The following is a 19,669-nucleotide window of genomic DNA, read 5'->3' on the forward strand; positions in this document are numbered from 1 at the left end:
GCGGGTGGAGCTCTGGCCTCATTTGAAGGTCAACTAGATCCTTACGTGATTTTAGTTCATCCTTTGCCTTACCTGATAAGCCAAGGAATCTAATGGTGCTATCAACACATTCTTTTGAAGATGCATCCCATCAATTGCATGGCGCACCACCAGCTCTTGCCAGTATGGCAAATGCTTAAAGAAGATAGACATCTTCTTAAACGGCACGTTTGTGACGTATGTAGTTTCAGCCTACTTCCTTCCCCTTTATGAATTTCCAGCACCACCTAATGACTTCTTACCGATTTTGAACTTGACCTTCTCATACATTTCAAATACTATTTTACCCGTAGCTGGTTTTGGAGCAAAATCATTCTCATTGTGCCATAAAAAAAGTCATTCATCCTGCGATATTTGTGTGTCTTCAATGAGAAGCGCTTATGCCACATGAACACTGTCTTCATAGATCCCTTAAGGTACACATATGATGTTCCATCCAAGCAAACTACGCATGTTGTCTTATCTTTTGACCTATCAAGGCAAATAGGGTGGGATAATCATTGACGGTAACAAAGATAATGACCTTTAGTGTGAAGTGCTCCTATCCGTACTCATCCCACATCCGAACCCCATCTTCCCAAAGCTTCTGCATATCTTGCATCAATGGCTCAAGGAAAACATTTATGTCGATGCCAGGTTCCTTCGGGCATTGTATGAGAAAGATTAGCAAAAGAAACTTTCTCTTGTGACATAGCCATGGGGGAAGGTTGTATATGGTCATCAGCACTGGCCATGTGTTGTGCGTGCTGCTTCTTTCACCAAACGGATTCATGCCGTCTGTACTCAACGTGAACCGTGCATTTCTTTTTTCATCTGAAAACACTGGATGATTGGCATCGAAGGTCCTCCACTGGTGAGCATCGAAAGGATGTTGAACCTTTCTGTCAGCCTTTACTGGGCGATCAACATGCCAAGTCATTATTTCAGCGGTTTTTATGTTTGAGAACAAATGTTTCAAACGATCCACCACCGGCACGTACCACATCACCAAGGCAGGGACTTTGCGCTAAGTCATTGTGTCACTACCTATACAGGACTCGTCCTCCACTTGAGCACCAACACTTTTCTTTGCACCCTTCTTCCTCTTATTCCCGATGGAGGAACCGGCACGGTCCTCACAGAAATCGGCATTACTTTTGTAACGGCTAGCATCGCAATTTGGATACTTTTCCAATGTTGCGTACTCACCACGGTACAATATGTAGTGGTTCCTGCACGCGTGTATTCTTTGCACACGCATCTTCAATGGATTGATAATCTTCTTTGCTTCGCATGTGTTTTTTGACACAAAGTTAGGCTTCGGGAGCAACTTGCAAAGCAGATTAAGGAAATCATTGAAACTATTGTCTGACCAGCCGAATTTAGCCTTCAGGATCAAAAAATGAAGGACGAAATGTAACACTGTCCACTCCTTCCCACATCCTCATACATACAGTTCTTTGCTACCTTCTTGAGTGTCTCGAAATTCTCTAACCCTTTAGCACTCCCTAGCAACACTTCCGGTTCAATGTGGCGTAACATGTCCTCCATATCAATATCACGTTCCTCATCCACTTGTGGTCCCACACGCGCATCTGTTTGATCACTATTTTGATCTCCATAGTCATAATCACCATCCATCATAACATGATCATTTTCGTTTACATCATCACCACCCACTTCATCAGAGCCAGTATCGATGTCTATGTTGTTGAAAGTATCTCCTACCTCACCATGTTGGGACCAAATTGTGTATCCATCCATAAAATCTCGCTTTATCAAATGCCTCTTGATGACATCAGTATCCTCCCATACAATATTGTTGCTACAGTCAAAATACGGACAATGTATTTGCTTTGTCTTGCAAATGCGAGCATGCTTCTCCACAGCCTCCACAAACTTTGATACCTCTGACATGAATGTATGCGAATGTCTCCATATGCCATACATCCATACTCTATAATCCATCTTTAACAACCTATGACAACAATTCTATATTATATTAACTAATTTAATGAGCTATGGGTCGCAATTCTATAAACTCAATTAAATTATGAATGTAGTAACTAATAAGTAGGAAGAAATATAATAAAAAATAATTCTATATTATCCTAAATGAAACTCAATTAAAGCATGGATGTAATAACTAATAAGTAGAAGAAAAAAATTAAACTCAATTATATATTAAACTCAATCAAACTCATTAATTAAAACTATGGATGTAATAATTAATGAATATAATCAAACTCAATTCTATATTACATTAAAATGACAAACATAGCGTTGTAATGGTTATAATATGATCATAGAATTTTATTTAAAAAATAATCCATCTCTAGTTATTTTCTCTCTCTTCCTCCTCTCTCTTCTAGGTCTAGATCTAGATGACAACCTAATGAAGTTAGAAATGATGGATAGAAGTTGAAAAAGAAGGTTGGAATGGCACAAACTTACCTTTTGTAGCCACCTCCTCCAAAGAAAACAGGAGAAAAATCTTCCCCCTTAGATTAGGTATTTTTGAAGCTTTTTCTGAGCTCCTCTCACGCAAGCTCTCCAAATGGAAGGTTGGCTGGGGAAGAAGCTGTTCACAGCTTTATCTGGACGGCATGTGTGCTGGCGAGCACCAGTAACACCTTTGTGCTGGTAGGTACCAATTCCACCCTCCAGCCCACTCATTTTAACGTGACAGCACAAACAAATCTTTTCTGGCGTAACGCACGACATGTCTGCGTGGATGGATGGATGGAGCGTGACCGTCCTCCTGTGCTGCAACAGCGTCGTCTCTCTTCTGGCACCATGCGCCTGCGTCTTGGTTTTAGGAGTGCGTTCCAATCCAAGACGGCGGCCTGGGGCTGAAGGATCTGACGACCCTCAACAGGAGCCTCCTAATGAAGCACGTCCACAGGCTCTTCGCTGGAGAAAGTAACCGTAGACGGATTGGATGCGCCTCTGGTACGACGGACGGCGGGTATGCTGACGAAGAGACGCCGTGCTGGGGCGCGATCAAAGCGTTGATCCTCGGTACCGTGCCCTCACCATGGTATCGGTGGGGGATGGAGCGACGACCTCCTTCTGGCATGACCACTGGGCTGAGATCGGTGTGCTCCGCAACGCTCTCCCCGCCCTACTCACACTGCCTCGACGTCGACATCACCGTGGCGGAGGTGGCCGCGGCGGGCGGGATCCCTGTCGCCCGCAGCCCCGGCTCACGTCTGCCATCAGCACGGAGCTTGGGCTTCTCACCGGCGCCATCGCTGAATTGGAGCTGCAGCAACGGCTAGACGGCCGATGGGTGCCCGGAGCGTGATTGCGAACACCCCGAGCAACGGACTTCTACAACGCCATCCGCACCCCGGTTGGAGCTCCGCCCATGACAGAATTCGACTGGGACACCTTCGCGCCGAAGAAAGTGCAGATCTTCTTCTAAATCCTCCGACATGGACGCACGCGCACCCGCGCGTTCCTGCATTGCCATGGCGCCCTTGACTCGCCAGACTGCCCGTTATGCACTAGAATACCGGAGGACACCGATTACCTGTTCGCCGCATGTCCTCGTCTCTGGCGCCTTTGTGGGCAGCGGTTCTGCCCTCGCACGCTCCCCCAACGTCTCCGCTCGAGACCGCAGAATCGATCACCCAGATCTTCAGCACTTCGCCGCCGCCGATCGGACACACTGCGGCGCTCGCCGTGCTTTGGGTGACTTGGAAGGCCCGCAACAAGATGATTTTTTATGCCCACCGCCTCTCGCCGCGCGACATCGCCAGGCAGCTCTGCGAACACGTCAAGCTTTGGATCTGCCATGCTCCAAGCCGCCTGGATGTAGAACCCCTCCAAGCTTATTCTCTCTTCCTCCCTCCCCATGTTCTTCTATCTCCGAGCACCAATCCGCTCGTGGAATTCTGACTTGTCCATTTTGTGTAACGAAAAGTTATGGGCTTCTTGCCCCGTTGATTCTATAAAAAAAAATTAAAAAAAAACATGAGGGGAGGGGAGCATGGACGGCTGTTTCTCTATTCGCCCGGTTTAGAGGGTCAGCCAGTCAGGATTCGATCGTAGGCTGCTTGCTTCTACTGCTAGGTAGCACGTGCGCCTGTTTGCGGCCCTGCCTGTCTGGTTCCTTGAACTGATCGAGTGATTGTTCGTTGAGTTCGCCATGTCCGTTCTTACAAGGTACCAGATCTCCAGCGATACAGGATCCGAAGCTGTTGAATGGTGATGCGTAGGCGTAGCCCTGCACTCTTTGCCGTCGACCTCCAGATGCGTGGCCCTGTGCTTGGTTCGAGTCACGGCAAATTTTCAAAGAAAAAATAAAAAAGAATGAAAACAGGAGAGCCACGGCCGGCTCGTTTCAGACAACGGGCTTTTCTTGGGCCACTTGACCATGAAGCGCTGCAGCTCAATTTGAAGGCGAGAGGCTTTGCTTAGGTAGTTATCGTTTGATCCTTTGGGCATAACATGCTGCACTGCCAGGTTGCTAATTAGTTCAAACATCTGCCCTTGGTTCAAGGCCACCGCAGAAATTTCTTAAATTGACACTGAATCCCGGTGTGTTTACGTATTCATCAAGCCAGAAGGCCATCACATTTGGGCCCATAAAGATCTCCAGCGATCAAGAGAATGGAAACATGCTCTTTCCTGACACCCTTCAACAGTCGGTATAAGTATACATAATAAAATTGATGGCCACCTCACTTTACAAAAAAGAAGCTGACCGGCCAACGTAAAATCAGGCCCACGGAAGATCACCATTCTGCGTGATCTGCCTGTTACACCCAGTATAACACTGCTTTCGAGATAATACAACACGACCTCTATCCCCCGCATACACAATGTACGGCACATGTACAAAGGCGGAACACGAAAGAATTACAATGGCTACTGACCTATCTATGCTCTGAACAAATCTCAACTGTATGGTGCCGCAACTCAAACCTGTATGAACTTGGAAAAAAAATCCCGAGATGATGTGTGAGTCTTGCATCAACACCGAATCAAAGTGGCTTTCTCAACTGAAAACATGCATGAAGCGGCATTCTGAACCTGCCTTGCAGAGATATCCAGTTATGACAGCTGTTGTGGAACCACCATGAAGGTCAACTCATGAGGCCGCAAGGCACTTTGAACTAGGTCTTGCACAGTCTTGTTTCGTCTACAAACATCAGAGATTTCCCCAAATCTGTCTGTTATGGTATGAAGACTAGACCCAGATGCAGCATCAGATATAATGTTCAAGAAACGCAAGCGTTCTGCATCTGTTAGGGCTTGTGGTGGTATAAGATTAATACTTTCCCTTGCCCAATTCAGCATGTTCTCACCAAACGCTCTGCTAAGTGACAGCAGAACATAAGATACCTGCAAAATTCCATGAAAAAAGATATAAATCCATTCATCAATTATCATCGTGTTACCTTGCTTTGCTCTGAGTTTTTTAGCAGGGATACAAGAAACTACCTAACTACGGCCACTTACTCATGGCAGGGCGAACAAATGCCTAACTTTGGCAAAAGAAAAATAATCAAGGCAAGTTCTAACAAACCAATATCAGAATAGTAAGGTCCATGGTGCGGTTGAGTTCAAGGCCATTACAATTGGTATTTGCATGTCAATTTTATGCACAATGGTCGCTTGCATGCCATAGTGCAGTTAGTGATTTCATGGCCAGGCCTTGACCAAGACTTTTTCCTGCAGTACAACTCTGACATTTGGACAGACTGACCAAGTCAGTAGAGTGTACACATTTTGGAATGAAATTTCTTTTAAAAAATGTCATGACGGAAAGTAAAAGTAATGCAACTTATTTACAACTGGGTGGCACGAATGCAAAAATCACTATAATAGTATAGAAATAAACACAAACTGCATGTAAAGTAGTAAACCAGTCTAGCAGGAAGGCCTTCATGGGTTGCTTGTACACTCATTTTTTTCCTATATTCTTATAATGACGAACACATAGTGACTAAATAGAATCTGATGAGATAATTCAGCAAGGAACTGACGATTTGATCCAAAATGTTGCGCCGTGGTTAGAAGGGTTTCCCCTTGATTTTGTGACCAAATAAGAAACATATGTTTTGACAATACTTTCTTCAAACAGGAGAGCTATATTTGCCTCTGTATCAATTTACTATAAAATATTTGATAATACAGGAAACTGTTGGTTCATGCCTTTGCAAGTTTCCAGAAGCCTTAAGGTATAGCAAAAGAAAACACCACACGATCTTACAACATACCTCTTCCAAACGACCAGATGGCAATGCCCCTGTTAAGGCAGCAATCATTATTCTAGTAAGGGTGGCACCACGCTGAAGTACGATTGTGTTAATAAATTCTCGGTAATTCCCCCCATCAGATGAGTTTGGAAGGTCAAAGACGTCTGATAGAAAAGACAATATCGATTTACATGCTTCCCTGTTACATAAAAATTAGGCAATATTAGACTTCAATGCAGTAAAATAGAACACAGGGAACATAAATATCATTTTCATAGATAAAGCATTTGAGCATGACTGCTAGATGCTCAAACATGGATCAAATCTGAAATGTTTTTGATATGTAACAATAAGGGACTTGTTGCTTTATGTATAGAGCATTTCAGAGTTGAGCCAACTCAAGCATTTTAGTCTTCCTCAAATGTACTTTATCTTCAGGCCATTACCTGTGCTGTATAGTTATACCAGCCATTGCACAGTCAATCAATCTTTGAAACATTTCTGTAGGTACAAATAGATTGGGACAGTAACGTATACATCTTGATGCTAACAGATAGCAATCATCAGCTATATCTGGTCTAGCTGTAAAATCCTGAAAATATATAATGCGACTCAAGTCAACTTTTGTGTTGCCAATATGTTACTGTGACCTAGGAATGAAAACCAAGAATAATTACTTGAATTGTTCTGAGAAGCTGTACTGTATGGCTGAAAAGTATTTGTATCAAGCTAGTAAGATAACCCGCACAAGATGGATCAGACCCAAATATCTGCAAAGAAAGAATTGTCAGAGAGGGGAAAATACAGTTCAAATTAATTAGTTGACTCTTTAAAAAAATAAATCAACCTTGATAACTTCACTGGACAGGTAAAGGAAGCAAGACTGCTTGTGTTGTTGGTAAAGAGTTTGGATTTCTTCAAGCATTGCACCGATCGTCGTTCCCATGGCCCTTCCGCATGTCCTTACCTTCACCCAGAAAAAACATGTTAGCATTAGCCAGTGCATAGTGAATATCCGGAGGGTACTGAAGTAACCACATGAGATATTTGTGATCTGCTTTAGTGCTCTTCCTAGAAGTGAAAAGCTTGTGATCTCCTCCTACTCCAATATTATGGGCACAGCTATATTAGTGCGCAATAATAACTGAAACAGCAGTCTACAAAGCCCAGAATTTCAAATGATACAAACTACATAAAACACCTTTATGACAAGCACCCTGGTGCATTGGGCATGTTAAACTGAAACTAGTAAGGCTAAGTGTTATGGGTGGCTGGAGGGCCAGCCCATCTACCCCTCACGTAGATATTAGATTAGATCAGATTATTTCCTTGATTCTAGAGAATAGTTTATTAAGGTTCAAGTGTTATCATCTATATAAGGATGGGATTGTATCTCCTTTCAATCAATCAATGAAGAAGAATTCATCATCCCGAGCCCCCTAATAGTCTAGTCTCCCCCCAAGCCAACTCCACCCAACTATCTTCCTGGCGGTGTTTAACCCTAATGAACTAGGGTTCATAACATGTGGTATCAAGGAACATTAGGAACCAGAGTTATTCAAACTACATGTTTGATAAAAGATAACTTCCATCACACATTCCTAATACTACTTGCATTAGATTTTAACAGAAGTTGTATCAAACAATTAATATCCATGCATAAATAAGTTATAAACTTACAGCAAATTTGCAAGATCGGCATATTGACTCCATGGTGCGCGTATCCCATGCTCGCCTGTGCAAAAGAGTATTTTGATAAAGTAGGAGTTGACAAGATCATTCATGAATGTAACAGTAATAGGAACTTCTGTCAACAACTCCATGGTACCATACTTACTGATCAAAGATACTTTTGAGTGTTGGCCAATATCTATCTACAGCTTCAGCAACTACTTCTGGATGTTTCACATTGCTGGAACAATTTGGGGGATTTAGTAAACAAACATATTTTTCGATGGAAGAAATTTACAAATGGAAGGCCACCACCTGAAAATGCTTGATAAGCGGTCTATATGTACAGTTAACTGCCGAGCAGGGACTTGTTGAAGAACTTGATCACCTTGCTGGATTAATTCCTTTTATCAAAGTAAACAAATTAGAATGGGTACACTAGCCAGGGCCAATTGACTATCAAAATTTTCTACTTACTTGCAAGGGATTGATTACTGGCTGGCAGATTAACTCCAGGGCCGTTCTAGCAGATTCTTGTGGAAGCGTCGTAATAACCACACTGATCGAAATGTAACAAAATGCAATAGCATGTACCGTGAGTACTTGAGAAAACCAAAAAGGTTTACAAAATAGCTAAAGTGGATTGGATGAATTATAACCTTAGGGCTTCAACCAAATGCAACGAGTCCTCTGAAGAAACTTTATAACCACCAACTCCACTGATTGCAATATGGTATATCTGGAAGAGGCCATCCAAGGATCCCGAGAACTTTCTCCTACAGTCTTGTTGCCAAAAAAGGATGAATAAAAAACAGTAAATAATTTATGGCATAAAAACACAAGTCTGGGAAAAATTTCAGAACAAGCACAAACTTTAGGTCTCCCCACACTATTCAATGGCACTTCAGGATCTGCCCTCAGATGTGATCACAAGTCAGTGAGGCGATGGTGTGACAAATCATGAGTGGCAATTAATAAAATGGCCCATCTCAATTTTTACTACAGTAACAGGCAATACCAAGCTAGACTTATTAATAAAGATGATGATTCTGAAACAGATGCGCAAAGAAAAGACACTGCTCGGCAGATGCTGATACATACCTTCACATATATACTTGAACGCCATAGAAGCAGCCGCAGCTGTATCCTCTGATGTACTCATACCCTTATTGAGAATATCAACTAAAGGTGGGAGAATGGATATTTCAGCTGGCGCAGCATCAATCCATTTTGAAAATGATCCAATGGTCGAACAGACTGCAAGTATATTTCAGAAGCAGTTCATGCAAACCATTTCTCGCATGGTTATTATTCAAAAGCAGGTAATTAGTAGGGTCAAAGTTAACAACCAGTAACTCAGTAACAAAAATTAACAAGCAGCCCTATCTTGTAATAAACACTAGCATCTTAATAAAAAACTACAGGGCAGGCACAGCATAAAATAAAATAAAAAATAGTGAGATAAAGGATTTCTGAACTATCTGCAGAGTGAAAAGATACCTGTTTGCAGCAACTGCTCATGCTGAGGAAGGCAGGGAAGCAGTGACATAACCTTTAGAAAACAATAACAGCACTAGGTCAACACCAAATATGAATCCAGTGCAAACAACAGCAGGAAGTTCATGTTCCAAGCACGGAAGAAGGTAGCTTTCCACAGGAAGATGTACATAATCTAGTTGAGAAAGAACACCAACCAATAGCATTATGGAACACTCAATATGCTATCCATACCTGTGGTAAAATTTCTCTCTCTTCAACTGAGACTGATTTCGCAATTGCTTGTATACAGAACAGGGCAGCCTCTACAGGTTGCCACTTGGGGTTCTGCTCATTGCTGCAGCTTCCATATGCCTAAAATACAGAAGTGCAAAACTTTTATTATTGAGAGCTTAAGAGTTTTTTTTTTCTATACAAATCTGGGCAGGCAGTAGTCAGTTTGAAAGACAACTGAGGCCTGATGTTAATGGATATAATCCTTATGTTGTTACTATCCAGAAAGGAGAGATGCATTGAAACTCAAGAACAAAAGACGAGTGACCAAAAGTTTTGTTATTGCATGTTCTCCTGAGTATGAGTCCGATATCAACAACACAAGCAAGAGGTGTCCCCAAGTAATGTTTATTCATTATATCCCAAATTAGATTAACTGGACGGACAAACTCCACATTATCTGCATTATATAGGTGCCAGAAATAATGATTTCCTGTGACTAACATGATGCACTCATGCACACAGCTGTAAGGCTACTAGTCTTAAAAATTAGGCAAGTATGAAAAAACAAGGAACAGGAAAGAGTGGCGTTGAACAAATTATAAATGTTGGAATTAATTCAAACGTTTCATCATTTAACTAAAGTTAGCTCAGGAAACTAAATCGAAATTCCTTCTTTACTTGTAAATTGACTCCTACTAGCTGACATACTACAGAACTCACATAAAAAGGATTGCAAAAAGTAGATTCCACAAATTTTAGAAAGTAGAATTTAAAGATTAGGCTAATATACGGCAATAGTCAATGGAAGAGTGAAACAAGAGCTAAGCAATTATCCAACATCCACCGCCAGATCTGGCCAATGAAGGCCAAAAGCCATTGCCTTCCTGGGTGTCATGAGTAACAAGACTGTCATCGGATCGACATGGAGTTGCATGAACCTATGGATCCTCCCATATTTGTAAAAAGCCTAGAGCCACCGGAAAAAGCACCTGTAACCATGCTCTCACTGTAGTGCTTGTGGGTGGCCTCTAGCTCTATAGTGACCCTGCGGGTGAGAGAAAGATACAAGGAGGACAGAGTGAAGGACCAAGGGGAAAAAGATTGAGGGAGAGAGAGCCGTGGGGACAGAGCACCGAGCGCGAGGGCGTGCCCACCTGTCGGCAGAGTATGGCAGGGAGGGGGGATGGGCCTACCACCACCAATTCAAAATTTTAAGATAGTAAAGAAATGCAGCATCCACAGTATGCATGTGACCATTAATATTTAAAACTACAGCCACTTGGATTGAAAATGAATAAGAAAATTAATATCAGATCTTACATACTTACGAGATGCATAAGTTTACATACTTATGAAAGGGTCGGTCTTTATTGAAGAGACTCATTTACATAACATCCTTCATGAATTATGTAGTTATAAATGTTTATAGGTGAATAGAAACTGTATACGATATAGAATGGTTGATAAATGCTTAGACATCATTCAAGCAGCCCATGCATGGTGTGGTCAATGTACTATTAACATCTAAAATCAGATGTCAGAGGGGTACAAATACTAATTTTTATTTGCAAGCTCTTGTAGCGCTACTGAGTAGCAATTAGGTCCACCAACCCAATATCCACCCCAAAAAAGAGGCCAGAGGAACCTATGTTGGAATACAGTCATTCTATCAAAACTAGATATGGCGACATAATAACACCATTGTTCCCAAAAAAAATCTTCTAGAGAAGAAACTTGATAGTGCTAATGAGCACAAGATGCCAAAGTAACCGAGAACGAGAAAATAAACAAACTTCAAAATTCATTGAGATAGGAAAATGCAAAGTTAACAAAGAAAGAAATAAAGTCACCTGAGCTAGCTTCGTGGAAAGTACTTTTAGTGTTGAGTCACCTCCCAGAACATCGGTTGCATCAAGTAATACATCACTAACAGCTGAAAACAAATGGTCCTAATTATGTTTTACATCTGTGCTGCACAAAATAGGCAAAATGACTGATGAAACCAGCTAAACGAATCAGGTACTGTACCGTATCTAACATGTCTGAAATCCCTGCGGTCTTCCTCTGAAAAGGTGTGGTAATCCTCGGGGTATTCAACTCGAGAACTGACCTGATCCAGAGATCAAAACAATATATGAAATAAGGCATGTGAACTAAAATAACTCAGTGGACAACTGGACATTGCTGCTTCCATTGCATGACACGTTATACAAGGAGAACATTACACTAACAATCCGCAGTCCTCAAACACATACCAGAGACACCAAAGTTTCAAATTTAGGACGGAATATTTGCAATCTTCTGTTTCTCTCAGCTTCAATTGCCACCTCAGATCCAAAAGATACATAAGACTCCCTAAAATATGTGAAGCGTTGAGTACATTATTTCTCAAGTAAAGAACATGATGTTTGATGAGGATAGTGAACTACCTCCTGATCAGGTTACGCTTAAGACGGTGCCAGAAATTAAATGTCATAGAGGAGATGTCAAATTCCAGATGAGAAGTAACTTCTAGCAGTGCGTTCACAATGTGAATGGAGTCATCTGAACCTGTTAAAGCTCAAACAATAAAAATAAATGGGTCAGTGGCAAGAGACAAATATCAATGGTAATCAGCATATTCATGAAACTTACCTGCTGCAATTAAGTCAACATAGGATTCACCCATGTCTGCATATAAACGTGCAATAGCTTTTACATCTTCTTCATCCTGAAAATAAGCCAGTGGGTCATAAAAAGTAGAAGCTAAGAAACACGGCAAAGCAGTATGGTTCAGACAGGAAACTGTGTATTAAGGAGGAAAAATAACTTTATCAGCCCAGTTACAACAACAAAGCATTTTAACTTTTTCTATGTGTGCTAATTCGAAGTGGCACATCCCAGTGAAAGATAACCAAAAGAGAGCTAGAGCAACTCATTACTAATTTAAATAAGAGTGCTAACAGAAAATTCGAATTTTCCTGAATCACCAAGCAAGTACATTAGTCCAACTGAATATAGGTACAAGCATTAAGTATGAAGATTGAAGACACATTAAAACTCAAAACATGATGACGGGAAATTTGGCAAATAGATATACCGATCATCTGTGCAGAATATGGTCAGATATGCCATACCTTAGATGGATCTTTGAGCTGCTCTTTCAGACCCATAATATGAGGGACAAGAATTTGAATCAGCGGCATTTGTTCAGCAGTAGTACCAGAGCCATGAGATACAGTAGCATGTATCAATTCAGATGTAACTGGTAATTAGAAGGTTAACTATATTAATGAGCTTTCAACAAAACCAAAGACATGAGAATTACTTGACTAGTCATCTTTAGGAGTCACTAGCTACGGCCAGTAGGCCATTCACAGTTATAGCAGCTCCGAGTGTTGGTTTGGCCAAGCTTAGCTTATCACATAAACCAGCTTTTACTACATTATAAGCCCAGAAAATCTAGCAAAACAAATAAGCTTGAGAAGCTGTTTGGAGGCATTCTGAGCAAATAACAGTGACTCTTTAATCCCACACAAATTGGGGCAGGCAACAGACATTTTTCCACCTTTTATTAAGAAAGAAAGGCAGATTACTAACCATCCCCAGTTCAATATGATCTGAGTGAACCTCATCAACAGAATCATAAGAACCAAGCTGAAGAAATCCCAAACATCATATGCATGCTAGCAGTGCTAACAGGATACTTCATAACTGAAGCAGCTGCAGGGGAGGTGAATTAGGTCTTTGCGAAAATGGCACGTGGAGAAACCAGCTTGTGGAATCCAATCTTGGCAACTGCCAATGAGCACACCAACTCCATAACCCTGGGAAGCCACCAACTCATTGGCAAGCAGCAACTGCAGGACTGCTGCTCACAATCTTTGATTCTAGCGATGAGGGCGACATGACCAGTAGCCTTAACGTCCCATGTTGTATAGAAACAAAAATAGAAAAACGGAGCATGTAGAACCTCCAAGGGTGCAGTTTGTCAGTATCGTCTAAGTAAGAAAAGTTCTGCCTGTTTTAGCCAACTACGCCTATAGAGAAGCTCAAGCTGGAAGTTGTTCTCTGTGACCTCTGTAACAGGGAGGACGGACAAGGGTTTGGTGTGCCAGGCTGCGTAGCTTTATGTTCGTGAGAACATGGAGGACATGATGTTGCAAAAAGCAATATGCAAGAAGAGTATTGCACAGGAAGCAGACAAGAAGTCAAGGCTCATGACGATGCAACAAGGTGAGTATGTGCACACAGGCAGACACGGTATATCCTCGAGCTGGATCTAAAGTGTGCTCCATCACTGAACCCCTACTAGTTTTATGCACACTGCCACAGCGACAGTCCAACCAATGGGTCACTAATACCTTGAACCAATATGTGAAGCAGGCTACCACCTTTGAGCCCTATCTAACTATGCATATCTGAAACCTGCGCCAAAACCTTCCCAGCTTTATCACCCTCTTGAGACACATGTTGAAGTTGATTTGGTTATGGAAGCTTGGACCCTCATTGAACTCATGTTAAAACACGAAACCAACACATCATGCAGTGGTTTGGCTACGAACTTGGAACCTGCTCTAGGAATCCTGCTTAAACGGGGAATATCTGGAACCAGATACCTGGTACAAGTTACATAGCAATTTTACGGAATAGGTTATTGTGTGGTTGCATCCAAATAAAAAGGACTATTCCTTTTGCACTTGACTATTCATATACACCCTCCAGGCAGCAAAAAAATGTTGAGGTGGTGTCCTTGAATGCAGACAAACTATCATAAGCTTGCTTCGCAAAAAAGATCTTTTCAGGTCTGGTCAACATTCTCTAGTAGATATCTAATCACCATATGAAACTGGCATGCGTTGGTTCACCTTGAAAGTTGAAAATACTTTCACATTATTGTAAATTTATTAGGATGTCTATGTATATTATATTGAAATTTACGAAGTCGCAGTTTAAAGACTGTCACTGTCTGCAATGGCACTTGGACATATGAGCACCAAAAAGAACAATAATTATACGAGCACTGCAATGTTTTGGTGCATAGAATCTTGATCGTGAAATAATTAATAAACAGTAAGAATATAACCTAAAAGATATCTCAGGTTTTGATGTTCTCAGTAACTGAATTAAGTATAATAATGACACCAAGAGCACACCAGAAAATGGTCAATTGTGTATAAAATTCAATTGGAAATGTGGCAAGAGGACAAAAGGTGAACAGCCAGGATACAATAGAAATTACAGGCATATGCAAAACAATACCATTTACAGCTGCCTCCAAAAATTGATCAGAGTTCAATGAAGAGAGTGCCATATGGACCAAAGGATGCGATGCAAGTTCAGAAGCAGAGATCCTGGCAGAAAAGAGATTTTAATCAATTCCAGAAGCCAATACTGCTAACCAGCAGTAGCGTAAGAATAGAATGAAACATACTACAACAGCTACACTTTACAGGAATGAATCGTCATAATCAAAACACCAGAAACTTCATACCCATGACAGAAACGAAGCCAAGAAGAAAAACCCTCCAAAACCTGCAAAGGAACAATCAAAGATAAACTATAAATGCAGGTTGTCGTCTCACTGCTGAAATGTATGTCAGAATTGCTAGTTTACTTCTATGTTCCTGAAAAAGCTCATTAAAATACCAAATTGGATGCAGCAACTCGCAAAAGATAACATGAACATGTGGTATTTGCTGTATGTAACATAGAAAGGTCTGTAAACTAACATTTGAGTTAGTTTATATACATCGTTGCATCACATTCAATTTATATACATCGTTGCATCACATTCACATACAAATAAATGGACAACACATTATGTTACTACCTCTTGATTGGACACTGTCTCCTAGAGTTCTAGTGGTGCAGCCAGAATATATATAAACAGTAAGGACCAGCAACTAGAATATGGCTCCCAAGTTATTGAGGTTGCAAGTTCCTAGGGGAGACTTCCTTTGGTGGTTGTCATAGACAACCACCAAAGGAACTGAAGGACAAGTACTAATTCATGAAAGCAAGGAGGGTTAGCCCCTAAAGGACCAAATCATGGAAGCACCCTGTAGATGAATGTACGAGAGCAGGTAGGAAATCAATAGCTAAGCTCTCACTAAAAAATTTGAATGTGCAAGCATAACTTGCTTTATGCAGCATAACACCTAAGGGCTTAGGTATTTGAGAAGACAACTAAGGGCTTAGTATCATAAGGAAATGTTGAAGAGGAGGAGATTAACCTGTTCTTTCAGCTGGTCAATAGCCATGCAAGCAGTTAATAAATTAATAGCAACATTAGCAGATGAACAAAGATCACTCTCAAATTGTCTGCGCCGTTCAGGACGAGCCGCGATTTTATAACTAGAAGTTTCCTGTAAACACAAACAATGGAGAAAGTTCAGTTTTATCAAGACCAACACACTACATAACAATATTAGTCTTATGCACGAGTCTTTGTAGGTAAGTTAAAAGTTACATGAATAAACCTTCGTTTAATATAATGCTATGAGCAAGAAGATTATCTTCCACAAAAGCCCAGAATTGATACAACAGATCTAGCCATCCATGTAAGGTGGCTGGAAAGGTACCAAAGCTCAAATGCAGGAAGATAGAAGGCTGGCAGTGCCAGTTTGGGTGTGCACTGGTTGCAAGTGCATCCCAGATCACACTATTGGCATGGGTGGCCATAGATCTGTGGATCTCCGTGACTCATGATCCCTGGAGCTGTACAGTGGTGGCAGCCTGGTCTAGAGCAGAGCATGTCGCAAGCGGTAGATGGCAGTGTCAAAGAGGATGGAAGAAGAGTGTAGGGATTTGGAGAGGACGGGAGGGAAAGATGGCAAGAGATGACAGAAGTGAGGGCAGGCTAATTTTGACGGGAACAGTATAAACGTTATCGAAGTATTCTTTCAGTGGTTTTTAAACCAGAAGACTTTGCAAAAATCGATTCTTCTTTACTAAATCTCCTTGTATGTAAAATGGTGAGAAAACAAGAAAAAAAAGGGCCACCATTTTTACTTTCCCTACAATCATTTTTATGGGTGCAGTGGTGGTTGGGGGGTTGTGGCTAAACCCCATTCTGTAGCATAAGAGTGTTCGTGTTTGAGAAAAAGATGAAGAACATCTACAGACCTGTGGCAAAACTATCAGCAGTTCAAGGAATCCAGTAATAAATTCTGGATGAGTTTTCATTTCATCGCTTAGCCAATTCACAATTCCACCAGCTCCCCAGTCCTCAACAGGTACATGAACAGCCAGAGCAGCAATTGCAATACAAATCTGAAGATGATCCAAAGAGTGGTAGTGTCACAACAATTGTGTTAGCATAAACAATATCTGCTTAATTCTATCTTTTTACCTGTGTTCTAACTTTTGGTGGTCCCTTATTAAACTTTTTGAGCAATACCTGCAAAAACACCAAGTTAAAATGGAAAGTAGCAAATCTCTTGAAAAGGTCAGCCAGATCTTACAAGGTAAAGAAATCGCGAGGCCAAGATACGAGAACATAGTATACAATTATACATTGCAATGGAGCTTCAAAAGCTGATTCTACTTGATAGCACAACACAAAGAGGTACAAATTATACCCTGCATTGTTCTAGCGATCACACCCAAGGTAGCGGTAGGTCTACCTCGATATATGCACAGCAGTCGACTTCCAAGGTTTGTCTGTTTGGCAGGCCTTAAAGTGATAGAAAGGTGTTCATTGCCCAAAAAAATAAATGTGCCCTTGTAGTAGATACTAATTCACTAAGTCTTGGCTTGATGATCAATAATGGTGTTGCCCCCTACTGGGAGTGAGGGAAATAACTAATTTACTAAGGGCTCATTTAGAGGTCGCTGTCAGGTGATCGGCAGGATGCTTGTTTCAGGTTGGGTTGTGTTGTGTTTGAGTGACAGGCGCATATGTTTTTTGTGTTCTAGTCTAGTTTTATGTGAGGGTGCTTTGGGTGTGTTGTAGTCCAGTGTTTCTTCTTCTTAATGCAACGATACGCAGCACTCCTGCGTATTCAAGCAAAAGTACTAAGGGCTTTGGAATAGAAATAGTTTTTAGTTTCGAAGTCTGTAGCTGTAAATTAGCATGGTTAGATGCAAATAGAGTCTTTGTAGATTTCTGTTCACTGTTTCAGTCTGTAATCACTTATATTGTTTTCTTTTGAAAGTCAAACTAATGACTGGACTTCCAAAATATTTCAAGATATGAAAAATAATATGATACAAAAATACTTATATGTGGTTTACTTTGTAAAAAACACAAGTGGTATTTTTAAGCCACTTTCAAGGTTGCAAACCACATTAGAGCTACAATGTGGCCTAGCTAACTGCTTTTCACAATTCATAACATTGATACTCTGTAAAAGAAATTTCACAAGACGGTGCTTACGTATAAAGAATCTTGTAATGATCGAAAAGCTCCAGAGGGTAACTCTTCAAAGTCCCTTTGTACCTACAAATATCATGGAATGGTATTCAAGATTACTAAGAATCACCAGGAGAACTAAGTTAAGTTTGACATTCCTAAATAGTTCATGCAAATTATAGCTATGCCCCTTCTTTTTACCTTGCTTCTGAGAGTCTGAGAACAGAAGATGAGAGTTTCCAAATTACTGCTTTCATCATGAAGTAAACTGTCAGCTATCTGCATGTGGAGGATGGGAAAAACATTCAAATATGATCGAGTTGACAACCACGTATAAAATGGTAATGACTAGCTAAAATGTAAAAGAAAAAATCATCTAACATAATCCAGAATAGGATCCAAGCCAAAATGAAATTCTAAATTTTATACAAATACACAATGTCCCCACAATAGAACAAGAAATTAGAAAACACTGAAGCAAGCATCAACTTTGGTGAATTCCCCACGAGTGACAAATGCATGCATTGTCGATTCGAAACTCTAAACTCCATCTTCTTCAATCACTTCCTAACAGCAGTCAGCCCAAATGCCTGGATAGCCACAGCAACACATCACAACCGCCCATTACAGGAGATGAACTAAGTTCATTCTGTCAGTGGCATCTGCATGTCCATCCCAAAAAACTTGCATAGAAGTCATAAAATACAATTGAATGAAGCTAATGTGCAGATTTGCATCAGCAACATTCACTAGAAAGTAGTAACCTAATGTGGAAGGAGCTAACAGGGTTAAGAAATTAAACACTGTAGAAGGAGCTGACATGGTTAAGAAATTAAACACTACCTAAAAGCCCAGTCTTTGAGTTTTCCAAACTAATGCACACCAACAGAGACCAAAACTGTCCTGCATTACCCATCCCACCAGCAGCCTCGCGATGCAGCAGCCAAAATGTGCAGTCACCAGAGGATCAGAACGAAATCCCAATCTGAGAAATCTAGTCGCAATCCCCCCACTCCTACGGCCCTAATAATAACACACTAGAGTTACAGAGCCGCTCCGAATACTGATAAAATTCGCCCTAGTGAGGCTGAATCCAGACGAGAGCACCCAAATCCCACCCCGCGCAGACTCAAAATCGCAGCCTCCAGCTCCCAGAATAGCCGCAACACAGGAACCAACCCCAACCCAGCTCAGGGCACCAACAGGGAGCGGCGGATCGAATGGAGAAGCATGCACGCACCTGCCAGGCATCGAGCGTGTGCTGGAACTCCTGGAGCCAACGGTCGGCGGCGGTGCGGATGCTGTCGTCCGGGTGGTGGTACAGCGCGGCGAGCGCCTCCTTCACCGTCGCCGTCGCCTGAGCCTCCATGGCGGCGACGACCCCGCCCAGCCCTAACCCTCCCGAAGCCGCCTCCGCCTCCTCCTCCCCTCCCCGCCGCTTGATGCAATCTTCCGGCGGATTCCTCCGGCGAGCTGACTGGATCTGCCCGGGGAGATTCGGGTGGGTAGGGTTTAACAGAGGAAAATTTGAAACGGGGTGAGTAGTAGAAAGGGAGCCGACGAGCCCGTCCGTGCTTTGTGTTGCGCGTCCGTGCGGGATTCGACTAGTCCAGATGGAGATGCAGACGGATTTGTTTAAATTTTCTTCTTTTTTTTTGTTTGGCTTTTGCGCGTTAACATTCGCTGTGATGCTGGGGGGTGAGCTGTCGTCCTGCCTATGCAT

General features: G+C 41.7%; 1 protein-coding gene across 1 annotated transcript; it reads right to left on the bottom strand.

The window, feature by feature from the left end:
- Nucleotides 1–4,627: 4,627 nt before the first annotated feature.
- Nucleotides 4,628–19,564, bottom strand: LOC117837505 (transportin MOS14). The gene is made up of 27 exons (XM_034717154.2): nucleotides 19,187–19,564; nucleotides 18,148–18,225; nucleotides 17,971–18,033; nucleotides 16,945–16,992; nucleotides 16,719–16,865; nucleotides 15,827–15,958; nucleotides 15,085–15,125; nucleotides 14,853–14,944; nucleotides 12,728–12,855; nucleotides 12,246–12,321; nucleotides 12,041–12,161; nucleotides 11,867–11,966; nucleotides 11,640–11,721; nucleotides 11,462–11,544; nucleotides 9,630–9,749; nucleotides 9,399–9,450; nucleotides 9,000–9,155; nucleotides 8,558–8,681; nucleotides 8,376–8,457; nucleotides 8,214–8,302; nucleotides 8,065–8,139; nucleotides 7,908–7,962; nucleotides 7,075–7,194; nucleotides 6,905–6,997; nucleotides 6,674–6,819; nucleotides 6,249–6,426; nucleotides 4,628–5,370 (listed from the first exon to the last, which is right to left on the bottom strand). The coding sequence occupies exons 1-27, from the start codon at nucleotides 19,313–19,315 to the stop codon at nucleotides 5,080–5,082; spliced, it is 2,901 nt and encodes a 966-aa protein (XP_034573045.1). The 5' UTR covers nucleotides 19,316–19,564; the 3' UTR covers nucleotides 4,628–5,079.
- Nucleotides 19,565–19,669: the final 105 nt, after the last annotated feature.

This window comes from Setaria viridis, chromosome 9, assembly GCF_005286985.2.
Source record: "Setaria viridis chromosome 9, Setaria_viridis_v4.0, whole genome shotgun sequence".
Classification (NCBI taxonomy): Eukaryota; Viridiplantae; Streptophyta; class Magnoliopsida; order Poales; family Poaceae; genus Setaria; species Setaria viridis.

Coding starts and splice junctions, on each gene's coding strand:
- LOC117837505 (XM_034717154.2), bottom strand. CDS start 19,315: ATGGAGGCTCAGGCGACGGCGACGGTGAAGGAGGCGCTCGCCGCGCTG. Junction 15,959..16,718: donor TGCTGATAGTTTTGCCACAG/GTCTGTAGATGT, acceptor TTGTGTTTACAG/GAAACTTCTAGTTATAAAAT. Junction 9,750..11,461: donor TTTCCACGAAGCTAGCTCAG/GTGACTTTATTT, acceptor TCTGTATTTTAG/GCATATGGAAGCTGCAGCAA.